At 38.7% G+C, this 13,960-nt stretch overlaps 1 protein-coding gene across 1 annotated transcript in view; it reads right to left on the reverse strand.

Annotated features, from left to right (window-relative positions):
- The window catches only part of CHM (CHM Rab escort protein), a 54,406-nt gene that overhangs the window by 11,726 nt on the left and 28,720 nt on the right, over positions 1-13,960 (reverse strand). Inside the window, exons 9-11 of the mRNA XM_066182187.1 lie at positions 6,166-6,243; positions 1,434-1,538; positions 498-561 (exon numbers count right to left, since the gene is read on the reverse strand). Coding sequence (XP_066038284.1) covers positions 498-561; positions 1,434-1,538; positions 6,166-6,243 — 247 coding nt within the window. The remainder of the gene's footprint in view (positions 1-497; positions 562-1,433; positions 1,539-6,165; positions 6,244-13,960) is intronic.

Raw genomic sequence — 13,960 nt, forward strand, 5'->3', positions numbered from 1 at the left:
CACCATTTGGATTTTCTAGTTTACTAGGACAGAACAAACACAATGCTGATTAATACCCTCTAAAATTAAGGACTGCAAAGACTGACAGAGCAGATCCAAAGAAGGATCTTAAAGTGCACAGTGAGAACTTCGAACAGCAAAAAGGAATGTTAAAAAAAAAAAAAGGAGTTTTGAACAAAGTTTAGACAAGATAAATAATTAACAGAATAGTAAGAGTAGCATTTTATTAAAAAGCAAGCAAAATTAAAATTTAAGACAGTGACTTAGAAACGATTTAATCATAGTGTGAGCCAAACAGGAAAATCTCAGTCATTGAACTAAACTAAACTAAAATTTGTAATAGTTTTATAGACATTAAGACAAATTAAACATTTACCAGTACAGAGAGCTGACTAAAGATCTTGATTCATGCACAAACAAAACTGAATGAATGACTTAATTCCTACCAACAACGAAATATTAACACATGAGACAAGTGATACAGAATTGGTGTGTACCTGCTGCTCTGAGTCTGTGTTCAATACAGACTGATCTGTAATGAGCACTGCTCTGGAGATCTGCCTACAATTAAATGAAAGAATGATGCAAAATAATTATATAATAAATTTATTATGCAAAATGAAAACAGAACGGTAAACAATAGCAATTTAGAATCATCGTTTTGGTAATACCAGGGCTATGTCACTACATAACCTTTATTACTGTGATTCTTGGTGGGATATTTTGCCTGGTGCTGAAGCAGAAACACACCTGGAACACCAATGTGGTATCTTCAATGACCAAAACAGGTGATGAATGAATGAGTCAGTGTGGCTGTATCAGACAGTCTCCTTCTGCTTTTTAAAAAGTTCTGCCTGTTTGATCAAGCTTAGCAGCAGCATATTAAGGCCTTGTGATGTTCCAGAGAGCAGACGAGCCCTGGGATGAAGGGGAAATGCAGCAGGGTGGAGTCTCCTCACCACCTGCAGTTCGTGCTCCTGCAGTGCCCAGGGTTATTCCAGCTTTGCTGGCCCCTCACCTGCTCAGCTCTGAGCCAGAGGCAGGCCGTGCCCAGTGCTTCTGGCAACAACAATCAAACCACAGAAACCAACTGAGTTTAGTACACGTCTAAAGCTGAACAAATTTAAAGCAAGGACAGTAACTGGCACCTTCACCTTCCAAACGCATCTTAGCAAATTTGAAATTCCTAACACATTTAGAGCTCTTGGATTTTTTAATATGGAAAAGGAGAATCTGATTTCAGTGCTAACTGAAGAAAACCTGACTACAGAAAGTCCACAGGACATCCTACAGTTAATAGAAGAGAAATACTTTGCACAGAATTGAACTGTACTGTAAAAATAAAGGAGTGGACAAGAGGTTCCTCAGTTTGACTTGTAGGGTACCTTACACACCATTATTGAAAGAAAACGTGTTTTTGTTTTACCACATACCTGTAACACACATTTGTGCATGTGCTCTCTGACAGGTAACTGTCTTCCACAATAAAATAGTTGGCACTTATTCTTTGTCCAAAATGATCCACAATGGCTTTGCATCTGTTTTAAAAAAAACAAACCACAGTAAGAAATTTTGATGTAAGGTAACAAAAGCATGCGTAAGTTGTTAAAATTGAGTTATACAGAACAATATTCGTATCTTTCAATTCATTTAGGAACTTATTTCTTGAACATGTGAACCCCAAAACCAATTGAAGTGATCACCAAATCCTAGACTGACACATTCTACCTGGTATATGCAGTTTTCCACATGCAATGCCAATACAAATAATGATATCCCAACTTTAATAAATTGGTCATTTATTTTTACAGAAAATATATGCTTACAACACTGGAATTTAGTTCCACACTTCTTACCTCATAATATGTAAAAAAATACAATTGTGAATTATTTCTTAGGTACTACCCTACTGCAGTGGGGTTTCTTCTCTTTTTCTCTTCTTATAAAAACCAAGTTTATTTTAATAATAATATTTAACAAACGAAATAGCAAATTAAATTAGGAAATTTGGGAAAGCTCCCTGACAAATGAGTGCATCAGACTGTTCCAGAAGTGAGTTGCTGTGCTTGTGACTAAAAATACCCTTTATCTCTAAGTTACACTCAAAGGGATTAACTAAGTCCTGGTGTTTTAAGAATGACACAAATGTTCTCCATAGAACAAGGACAGAAATAGAAGTGGGACAGAAACGCAAACCACAGAAATGAACCCATTCAGTGAGCTTAAATGAGAATACAAATTTCAGAATTTCAGAGGCAAAATTCTCTATGAAAGAACAAACTTCACTTATGTATGAGATATGAAGCTACATCATATATATGACACAAAAGTGAGGCTGCACACATATACTAAAGCAATCTCTACTGCTGATTCTTCATCCATGATCTATGTTCTCTTCTACACTATCAGAACATTTACTGCATAAGTAAATAAGGCAAATTAGCTTTACTGAACTTTTCCTTGGGGAATGAAAATTCCTTTTTCTTAAAATTGAATTCTTCTGAATGACTTTATCAGTGTTTCAACAATTCAACACACAGGACTTAAACCAGTGAATGCTGGGCCAGAGAACACACACAGATTTTACCTGTGTTTTATCATAGTACAACTTTACCAGTGGAATATCTGATATGCAAGTTATGCCTTAGGAATGAACAACATTTCTGTAACTTAAAACTATTTGTCAGCTTCTGCGATTGTAATGATCTACAACCCCAAATCTAAATAAGTAATAGCAATCAGCTCCCACCAGCTCTGGTAAACCAGTTGTTCCTATAACCTGAGATGAGAGTTGAACAAGGGTGCACACAGAGTCCTCATCTGTAAATGTAAGAGGTTTATGACTATTAAACATGTTTTTGTAACACTGACTTCTAATGCTGACCTCACAGACATCTGGCCCCTATTTTCAAATTCAACAGGTACCTTGACAACAGTACAAGCATTGTTTAACAGCTAACATTCTTCAGTTTCAAACCCTATCCAACCTGTGTTTCATTTGCAACTTCAACAAGTTTCTCCTAACTGTTAACCCCAGTGATCTCATCCTTGAGCTCTCATTTGAATACTGCAAATAAACAAGGAAGTTGAGCTGCTGCAGCAGCTCATTTCTAATTATAACCTTTCTTATTGTTTATGAAACAACTTCCCCACCACCCCCCAAACATTATGGAAGGGGAAAGGTTGATTAAATGTCATGTTGCATCACTCAAACCCAGCGAAAGCAACGACACATTTTATTTTCCTGCTAAGTGTTGTTTCCTCTCCTTTGCTCAGGAATAGCAGCAGGTCATACATGTGATAAGATTTTAAACTGAGAGAGAGAGAGAGAGCTTTTAATTTCAGTCCCACTTTACTTCAAAGGGTGATGCTGAGAAAATTTCTTTCAAGTAGGGCTTCCATAGGCAGCAAACACTTCTGCACTGACATTATCAGGTCTCTGTCATCTGATCTGTGTTGCGACAATGAATCACAGCGAACCCTCCATTGACCTTCTTTCAATGTGTCTGGATAAAAGGATGAAAATTAGAATCCATCTCCTTGCAGTGCCACGAGTTATAAATGTACTTTATAGGGCTCATTATCCAAACTAATGGACTAAGGGCGACATCCTTGAAATGGACTCAGCAGCACTGACAAAGCCAGTCTGCAGTATTTCAGCAGATATGTAAATTACTGGCTGTTTGCTCTATCTTTTTATCACAGATGTATAAATGTCCATTTATCACATCTCCTCCTTTTTGAGACAGAATTATGTAATTGGAAACATATGTGAAGTGTGATCAATATAAAATGCCCATCATTACAATGAAATTTTACATGTACCCAAGAAAATAGCATACAACACAGAGAAAAGCAACATTATCATACATTCAATGTGGTGTTTTTTCTCAGCCTCAGAAATACAATGTGGTTTTCATTTTCTAACACAGCAACACAGTTCTAGCAAGAACTCAGGATGTTCTACAAACTTACTAAAAGAGTAGATCTAGTATAATACATAAAAACCAGGTATTTTCAAAGTGCATTACTAAAACCTAAAAATAGGGATGTCTAGAATTTTTATTCTTTCACCCTGTCTTGCCTGAATCTTATTTTCAAAACCTGTAAAAACGACTACAGAAAAAGGATAAAAATAATTGTAAAGCTGGGTATGAAATCTACTGTTCTCTGTATATACAGGCATGGGTAGGAAAATATGAAAAAGCAATGTTAGCCATGTCTGGAAAAAAGTTGGAATCAACTTTGGTGATATCTAGACTTTTAATTAAACTCTACTCTAAAAGTTTCAGAAAAAAATCAAGGCTGTAGATAGAAGTATGTATATTCCTTATGTGCACTAAACCAGGAATATTAAAAATAGAGAAAAAACCACTGCCTTAAGGCAAGGATGAAGCCTGTAAGGCTGTGGAAGGAGCTATAAACTGGTAATGACCACTGCACAATGCATTTCTGCAGTGCTAAGCGAGCCATTTGTAATGTGGGGAAGCTGCCTCTGCAAGCACAGAGCCAGCTGCACTGACAACCAGATATGAATTTGCCTCTTACCAATTACTATTAATGGTCTGTTGACTCAAAAGCTCACTAACTCATAAATAGCCTCATTAACAACTTGATAGCTGATTTTTATTAGGCAAAACACTGAGGCCCAAAGTCAAGAGGAAATACAAGCTGGTGCAGGAGGGGAATACACTGTGAGGAAGGAGATAACAGCAAGAATGAAACAGAAGATAAAGGAAATGGATATCTTGGATATGTTGTGCCTCTTCACATTCACTATGAGATAATGGCATTATTAAAAGCGCAGTGTTTTTGAAATAATGAAAGTCTGGTAAAATTTTTAGAAGTACTTCAACAGTTCTGCTCCTCAAAAAGAAATGATTCTAAAATGGCAAAAGTGAACCCCAAAAGCAGCCAAACAAAGGAATGTTCAACACTATGTTGAACCCTGTGTAAGTTATATTCAAAACATAAAGGCAGGTTAATGGAAAAGCAGCACTCCAGCTCTTCTGGAACATGCTACCAACTATAAGCTTTGTCCCCTTGCAAGAAGAATTTAAGTATTTAAACGTCATTGGAATAAAAGCTTCCTATAGTAACAGTTCAAATACCAGTGTTAAAATAAATGACAGTTTTTGAAAGGGGCACATGTTTAATTTGCACATGAATCATGTATTTGAAGCGACACACCCGATGAGACACAAAGCCTACATCTCAAAGTTTACAACTGTGCAGTGAAGTCCAGAATCTCCAGGAACAGGCAGGAAGGTAAAATCCGGAGTTTATTCAATTTCAAACAGCTACTACTTGACAATGTTGTGAAAAATGCAGCTACAAGAACTGTGCTCAAGGAATTGCAGAGTAATTTGGAAGTAAACACACCAGGCCCTCATTTAACTACTCATTCTCCTAATAAATCGGTACTACATAATCTCTAAATTAATTTTCTAAATTTTCTACACAATATCTTGAACTTTTCAATTATAGAAACTAAGCTGCAGAGTCTTTAAGACAGCCAAAGTCTGCTGTTAGACCAATATCTGATAAAATGTGTATAACAGAAATATGACAATTTGCAGAGGTGTGAAAAATATCACTATAGAAAAAACTCTGGCCTGATTTTTCTTAGCTCAACTTTAAACCTGCCTACAGGCCTGATATTGTTGTAAAAGAATTTATTCTGGAATAAGAGGGCAGCATAGTTTATGACAACAATCTACCTAAAAACTCATTAAAATCTTTTCTCTTGGAGTGACATGCATTATCAGCAAAGATTAATCTGATGAATCTTTAGGTGAGCTCCATTTTTAAAAATGCAATAACAGAGGGCTTTGTTGTCATCTGATGAAAATCAATTAGAGTAGGTAAGGCCACAAGGAAAACTAACATCACTCATCATCAGCCCCCCGGCAGCTGAAATGATTTGTCTTCCAAGCTTGGGTGATCAGGAGCTGTAGTAATATCACAGGGAAATTAATTTAGTTTCTATATTCTAGACCCACTTCCCTTGTTCTGGAGGACCTACACACAAATTACTTTTAATCAAGGTTGATGTGTTATTAATACCAAGGAGGATCTCGGAAGAATAATTTTTTTTGAATTGACTTCAGACATTTTTCACCTGTGTTTTGTGTGTAAACAGAAGGTTCCTGATGTCAGCCTTACCGTCCCGAGGCTCTGTCCAGCACCAGGCAGCGCACGGCGTGACGGAGGCAGTAGATCCCCCCAAACACAGCACACAGCCTGCAACACAGGGGAAACGAGGGTTAATCCAGCTCTGCTGACTGCAATCAGTGTGAGTGGTCAGCAAGGCAAAGCACTTAGATGTTGGTAACACTGATTTACTGACAGGATGGGCCCCCCAAAAGAAGCAAGGTGTGGAGCTGTTCAGAGTCCAGAGGAGGCCACTGAGTTACCACAGGTTGGAACCAGGCTGGGAGAGCTGGGGGTGTTCACCCAGAGAAGAAAAGGCTCCAGGCAGAGCTCAAAGCCCCTTCCAGGGCCTCAAAGGGATGCAGGAGAGCTGGAGAGGGACTTGGGACAAGGGATGGAGGGACAGAACAAGGGGAACAGCCTTGAACTGAAGGAGGGTAGGTTTAGATTGCATAGATATCCCTCCCTGTTAGGGTGGGGAGGCCCTGGCACAGGGTGCTCAGAGAAGGTGTGGTTGCCCCTGGAACCCTGGAAGTGTCCAAGGCCAGCTTGGATGGGGCTTGGAGCAACCTGGCATAGTGCCACTACAACAGGGGTGGCACTGGATAAGCTTTAAGGTCTCTTCCAACCCAAACCAGTCTCTGATTCTGTGATTTTGAAATGAAAGCGTTTTGCTATCTCTTCACAGATGACAAACTTGAAAACTTTCACTTTGCAAACCTGACTTCCAAAAATGGCATTATCTTGTCATTCTAATGCCAGAGGGGCCAGTTCAAAGACAGTCAGTCCCACAATCCCTCCTGACCTGCAGGACTGGTGCAGCCCAGCCAGGGACACAGTGTCACCAGGCCCCTCTCTGCGCTCCCGGACCAGCAGCCCAAGGAGCTGTCAGCACCACCAAGTACCACAGGACATGCTGGAATACCAGTCCCTAAAAACACCCCTGCTCCTCATGGAAAACCAGAGGGACATCCCAAAATTCCCAGCCTTGGCTGCATGGAGATTGCTGAAGCTGACACAAGGGTTAAACATCCACTGAAGAATTCTTAGAGAACCTAGAGCTACGGGTTTATTCTCTCTAATGCTGCTGCAAAGCACGGCTTCCTGCCTGACACAGCAGCTATCAGGATCTTTCAAACCAACTCAGAGCACTTTATCTCATATCTTGTATATAAGAATAGCACTATTAACTTGACTAGAGCTAGATTCCTCAGTTAAAAACAGTAATTACAGTTTTCTTTTGACTCCAACCACAGCCAGGGGGTTTTGATACATGCACTTTATTTTTTCCAGTGTGCTTTGAAGGAACTTCGCCTCTTGGCTGCACAAAAACGTGAATTACTTCTTTCCAAGAGTGACCTGCTATCCAGGGGAGGAGGGCACGACCTGTTTTCATAGACCAGCAGAAAACTTCACTTTTTAAATGAAAATGGAAAGGAATTTTGATTATGTTGCTAAACAATCACAAACAGCCAAAATACCTATTAAAATAGCCCAGCATGAAAAATGACACTGTTAGGAAGAACCTGCCAAAATTATTTAACTACAGAAACTCAAATACTAAACTAAATGGCAACCCAATAACTTATGACAAAGTAAAATCATTGTGCTGGCATTACTTTCATACAATGGGCTATTCAAGATGATTTGACTGCACTTGAAGTACAAGGCAACTCTTTGATACCATTAACCCTAAATGACAGACATTTAAACTGATATTACTCTAATTAACTGGCGACTGCCTCCACCAATAATTCAAGTTTTGCTGAAAGACAGCAACAACACTGTACTCGGCTTCAACTTTGCCCTGGTGACATCAAATCATATTACAGCTAAATTAACAGTTGTGAAAATTTTTGGCCTGGTAGCCCTCCATTATACACAGCCTTTAAATGCCATTTCAGGCCCCATCGAGGCAGAAATCAGCAGTTGCAATTTTTAATACAGCTGTGAAACAATAGGATATATTAAAAGCTGCATTTTTGACAGGATATTTGCAGTGATTTATGAGTTTGTACATAATTTGATTATTCTATTAATTTTACTGATTACTGATTCAGCTAATACAGTGAAGGTCACTTACAAAATAAATCTTCATTACAGTTCACAGAAAGTAACTGCCTCCAACTAGTTGTTTTCTTTAATTAAACACTAATGTAACAAGAGAGAAAATAGGCTTCAGGGTTGCTGCATCTGTTGATACAAGAGGAGTTTACTGCTTTAATGTAATGCTCTGTGATATTAATTGAACAAAAATAGAATGGCTCTCTGTTTGACATCTCGACTTCCAACACTGAGATACCACAAATACACTCAAATTACAGACTTAGCCTTAGTTCACTCTGAAAGAATTTTAAAGCCACATCAAATAATTGTACACCAAAATCTAGTTTTTATTTCTAGCATGTAATTTGTCTTCTGCTTTCTAAAATGCGTGTCGTGATTAATTTAAAAAATTACTATTTTTTAACTATGTATTTTTTCTGTAGTAAAAACTACTTTCTTCTCTCCTTGAAGCTGAATACTGCATGTGCAGCAGTGCAAGCTTTGGAGAAAGATCAAAGGAAAACATGGCAAGTACTGGAATAATGAATTGTCCTCTTTCACTTTATTTTTACAAACAGAGCAAGGTGTGACCTGGTTCTTATGTTAAATTTTGTTTCCTGAAAGGCCCCTAGACCATCAGCCTTTCCTCCAATATTGCTGTGTTCTAAAAACATTAACAGGTAGAGTCCAGACAAATCCAACAAATAAAATAGCTACAGCTACAAAAACTGATGGTTAATCTTCCCAACACAGGGTTCCCATACCAAAGTCAAAACTCAGTGTGTGCATACATGTGGATAACACCAAAAATCCCCTCTCCAAAAAACAGCAGCAAAAAACTAATGAAGAAAATAATCAATGTTATCCTGAACTGTCCTGGCATTTGGAGAGCTATGGAAAGGAAAACATGTGACATAAATGCTTAAGGAAGCAGATGAAGAGACAAATATTTTGACTTTTTCCTGCAGGCTGTGTTAATTACTCCTGTGAAATTTTAAAAGTTCCTGTAAGATTAGACAATCAGCCTATGGTCAAAATCTAATCAGAAAAATGACAATTCTAAACCAGTCACAAAGTTCCTGCAGTTACCCACCAGCACTCAGTTCACTCACAAACAGTATTTTGAGCCTGTAGCCCACAGTAATATGATTTCTTTCCCCAGATCTCCCCTTTCTTCTGGAAAACCAGACTGTGACTGGAAAATGCTGCAGGAAGAGGAGCTGGAATGGCAGAGCTGGGGTGGTAGGGGGAGAACAAGGACTTGGGCTCATTTCAGCTCCAGCAAACTTCTCATGGGGAGAGAGCCAGCAGGCAGCAATGGTGTCAGCCCCAGGAAAATCCACCAGGGATGAGAGAGGGGTTAGGAAGAAAGAAAGTAGCCCAGCCATACGTCATGTTTTAGGAAGTTTCATGTTTCATAGCTTTTCTAGGGATTTAACAACCAAATTTAACTTTAAAACTAAGAATTTGCTCCCTTTTATTATATGGAATTTCAGCTGTATATACATAAATATAGAAAATTATATGGAATTTAGCCATTTAGAAACATATATTCACATCCTGTGAAGCATTCTAGTAGTGAATACAGTATCTGCTAGTAAAACAGACAAGATAGAAACTGGTGTGCTTGGTCTTGTTTAGAGCACAAAGCTCTATCTACTTATCACTGACCCTAAATAGACCCACTGTGCACTTCTCTTCATAATTTTGAAATGGGGGTAATTTAAGTCTATTTCATCAGAGTCTGGCAAGGATTGGTATTTATTGTTCATGGATTCTGAATGACCACACTGCACTGAAGTGCAACTATTTCAGGAGTCTTAACATTTGGGTTCCTATTATGTCATGTACAAGTTTCAGAGTTTGGGAAGGCAGACCCTGCTGCCTTTTACAGACCCAAGGCTCCAATTCCATTTCCCAAATTCAAATGTTAGAAGATGATGGAATAAAAAGCTTTATTCATCTTATATTTCTTTGCTCCTATACTTCAGCCTTGCTTTGTGCCAGCGTAGATTTCTTGGGGTGTTTCTAAACCTGAGGAAATTCTATTGACAGAAATAAGACCATGTTTAATCTGTCTTTTCATTTCACCTGATAGTGATTTAAACAACAGCAGTACCAGCAGCTTATTCCTGATAAAAGTGCCATGTTACTGATGATTCTTGTCACAATACAAAGGTGCTGTCTCTCAAAATTAACCACATTATCAACCTAATTTTTTCAAGGATATTGCAATTAACACTACTTCTTAGAGAATCAAGATTAAGAATCACTCTGGGATTCTGAACTCAAGAAACAGATGATTTATATGAAAGTTAGGTGAGAAACCATCAGGCAGTGTGCTTAAGTGGCCCAAAGATTACAGTTAAAGCATTGTGACAACTGTAAGAAATTGCCACAGAGCTGGAGAGGGGAAAAAGAGAAAAAGGAATTAGAAGAGTCCAGTTGTTTCTGTGCTGCTGCGAGGGCAGGGAAGTGCAGAGACACTCCCAAGGCTCCTCTTGGAGGAGGACGGATGGGAGCCAGCCTGGACCGCATGGACCTGGTTGGAGAAGCAGCTGCTCCTCACCCAAGGTCATTCAGCTGCCATTACACAACAGCTCTGCCCCCCCCAGAGAAGCGGGGGAGAGCAGGACTGCAGAGCAAGGCACAAACCCAGGCCCTAGAACCAGTCACTAAACATTAGTTCATCTATAAAACCCATTTATGTGTTCTCTGCCTCCAGAAAAGACACAAAAATTCCAGTTCTCTTAAACCTCAATGAAATTCAAGGGCTATTTTATTAATTCTGTCACGTTTAGGAAGCTACCTTTCTCTGCCTTTTGGTTTAATGAAAAAGGACTCTGCTAAATGCAATTTGCCTCCTCATCTCAGATTTGCTCCAGTAATAAACAATCATGTAATTTCCACAGGTCTCCTGAAATTGCTGCAAATATTCATAAGTCTGAGTCAGAATTCTCAGGAAGACCTTGTAAGGCACAATCTGCACATTCTCACACAACCAGGGAGGAATTTTCTTGCTAAGGCAGTGGTAAGAGGTAATACCAAGTAATATATTAAGATACATTTCCCTCCCATTATCACCATTATCCTTATTACTAAACCCTGAAAAAGCATCTCACAATAGCATTTGTATTCTGTGCTTCTAGGTTCCAAATATGTTTTTGAAATGAACCAAGATGGTCAAGAATGAGAGTAGGACAGTATAAGTCTGACCCCTCAATAAAATTTCTTGACCGAAAACTTTTCCAAGCCTACTTAGGGACGGGAAATCAATACACTTTGACAACATCCACATGATTCAGAGCATCCCATGTGATAGAGTCTAATGACTGAAGGCCTTCACGAGGTATAAACTCCTGCAGAACACAATTTCTAGTCAGAAATAACAAGGAGCAGAACAGGTCTTCTGTTTGCAAGTAATTTTTTAAACAAAGAATTGACAAACACTCACTGAGAAGATAAAATCTAAAATGGAAAGGTATTCTCCAAGTTTTATCCACTTCATGCATTTCACAACAAAGGTTATTTCCAAATTAAAAGTCTTTTGCTGTCAAATTCTGAGAAATATTGTGGGCAAGGACACAAAAGCATTCCATAGCTGTATTAACGACAAGGCTCACTGATCTGTGAATAACCTGAAAAAAATGAAGATTATTGAGTTACTTTACCAATCTATCCATCCATCACTAGTGAACAGGTCTCAGAATGATGGATTATCTCACTTCCCTCATGTTGATCCCAAGAAAGAGTTTCTCCTTAGAGGGAAAACCAAACTGATCCTACAAACAATCCTGCTAACTCTGCTTGCCCATTTTGCATTCATCTGCCAACAAAGTGAGAAGAAATATATCAAGTTTGTCTTTAAAGGCCAAACTACATTTGAAGTTTTATTATTTCCCTGAAATGCAAGTGAAAACAATTAAGAGGAAAGCAGCAGTGCAGCTACTGGTAGTATTTATTCAGTATTTTAGTACAATCCACAAAATAGTGCTAAGTTGTCAGTAATTCCAATTACATTTTCTGATCCAAAGAAACGGAATAATTATAAGAGACAGATAACGATGAAAATTAGTATTTTGAAATGGAGTACTGAACTCATATCTCACTATGTTTTTTTTTAATCACCTGTGATTGCTTCACACGTGCCGAGACTCAAATCTGCCACACCTGATTGTTACTGGGAATTAACATGGTTTGAATTTCTCAATAATTTCTCATCAATATGCTAAATCATACAATTCACACACAGAAAAGTTCTAATCTTGCTAACATGCAAGATGGTAACATGCTAACATGACACATGATACTCATGTATAGATCTAGCTGAAAAACATGGTGTATCCAATTTTAAATAAATTATTGCAGTCAGGTTTCCTGAAGTCCAGGCTTGATTTCAGACCACTAAAACCTTTCTAGATTGTAACAGGGACATAACTGGGAATTTTAAAGGACCTAAGACTCCCCCAGAAGCTCTGACATCTGCAGCAGATAATAGTGCATATGTAAAGGTAAAACTGATTATTAACTTTTATATACATACAGGAGCTCCTGGAATCAATCACACTATCCATCTTATTTCAGCCTGGCCTCTTAATCTTCCTGTAAATATGGGCACTGAAAGAGATGGAACTGTCTTGATCAGATCTTTCCTCCATCACTAAATTACTGCTGTCACTGTCACAGAGACAAAAACTACAATTTCAGCCAGAATCTGTAGGAACTACTACAAAAGATGACACTGCCCACAATAAGAAAGTTCAAAGTCTGTTTCATAGGCAATAAGCCCATAAAAGTCAGGGAATCACCAATTCTCTGGCAGAACAGCTGAGGATATTCCAGCACCTACTGCCACCCTGACACCTGTCAGTTTTTGGATAACTCTAAACAAAGACACAAGACACGCCACACGTCACCTGTAAAACCTTTGTGAGATGACACAGTGGACAGTCACCAATTCCCTCTAAAAGTTCACATGGGAAAAAACTACTGCTTCTCAGAAAGTCAATCCCATTTGCATGTTCATACCTGCATGAGTCCAGAGGACAGAATCTGAAATCAAACTGAAGAGAAACATTGCCTGCTCTGCCCCAAGTTCAGTGTGTTCACAAAGCAAACACAGTACCAGATGTCAAGGCTTGTATGAGTTTTCCTCAAGAATGGATGTTACTATATTCACTTTTACTTAACATGAGACTATTGCTACATCATTAGAAAGAAAGAGTCAGAACAGTTTTGTACCAAGAAGGAGGCAAAGGAAGCTGTTAAGGGCCAGTAAAGTTTTGCTGCTTGTCAGCTCAGGAGAGCAGGAGGCTTCCAATGACCTTCCTTGTTCCACGACTCCAATTTATGGAGACAGAAACCTCACATCTGCACCTCACCATATTGGGATGTACATTACAGTGACATAAAAGTTTAATTTTCTCTCCTAAACCATCCCTGCTTAAACCAATAAAGAGCAAAGAGCGCTTCTGCTCACTCGAGTGTCGTCAGCAGTTCTAAAAGGTTGTGGTGTTTATGCAGGATTCATTTGGGATGCAAGGATGTGACTTACAAATGTCTTTGACTCATTCCCATCAATATGCATGCGTGCCATTTATAACAGTAGCCTTGATAAGAACACACAGTGTAACTGGCTGCAAGAAACGCTTAAGAGGTTTACATTAAAGCAGAATGCAGAACAGTGGTTAGAAATCACAGGCCAGGTGACACCTTCCTCTGATAAGCTGGTGATAAAAGCTGTAGGCTGTGATCTATAGGC

Source organism: Chamaea fasciata, unplaced genomic scaffold (assembly GCF_029207755.1).
Source record: "Chamaea fasciata isolate MVZ Bird 193981 ecotype frontalis unplaced genomic scaffold, bChaFas1.0.hap1 SCAF_4, whole genome shotgun sequence".
Lineage (NCBI taxonomy): Eukaryota > Metazoa > Chordata > Aves > Passeriformes > Sylviidae > Chamaea > Chamaea fasciata.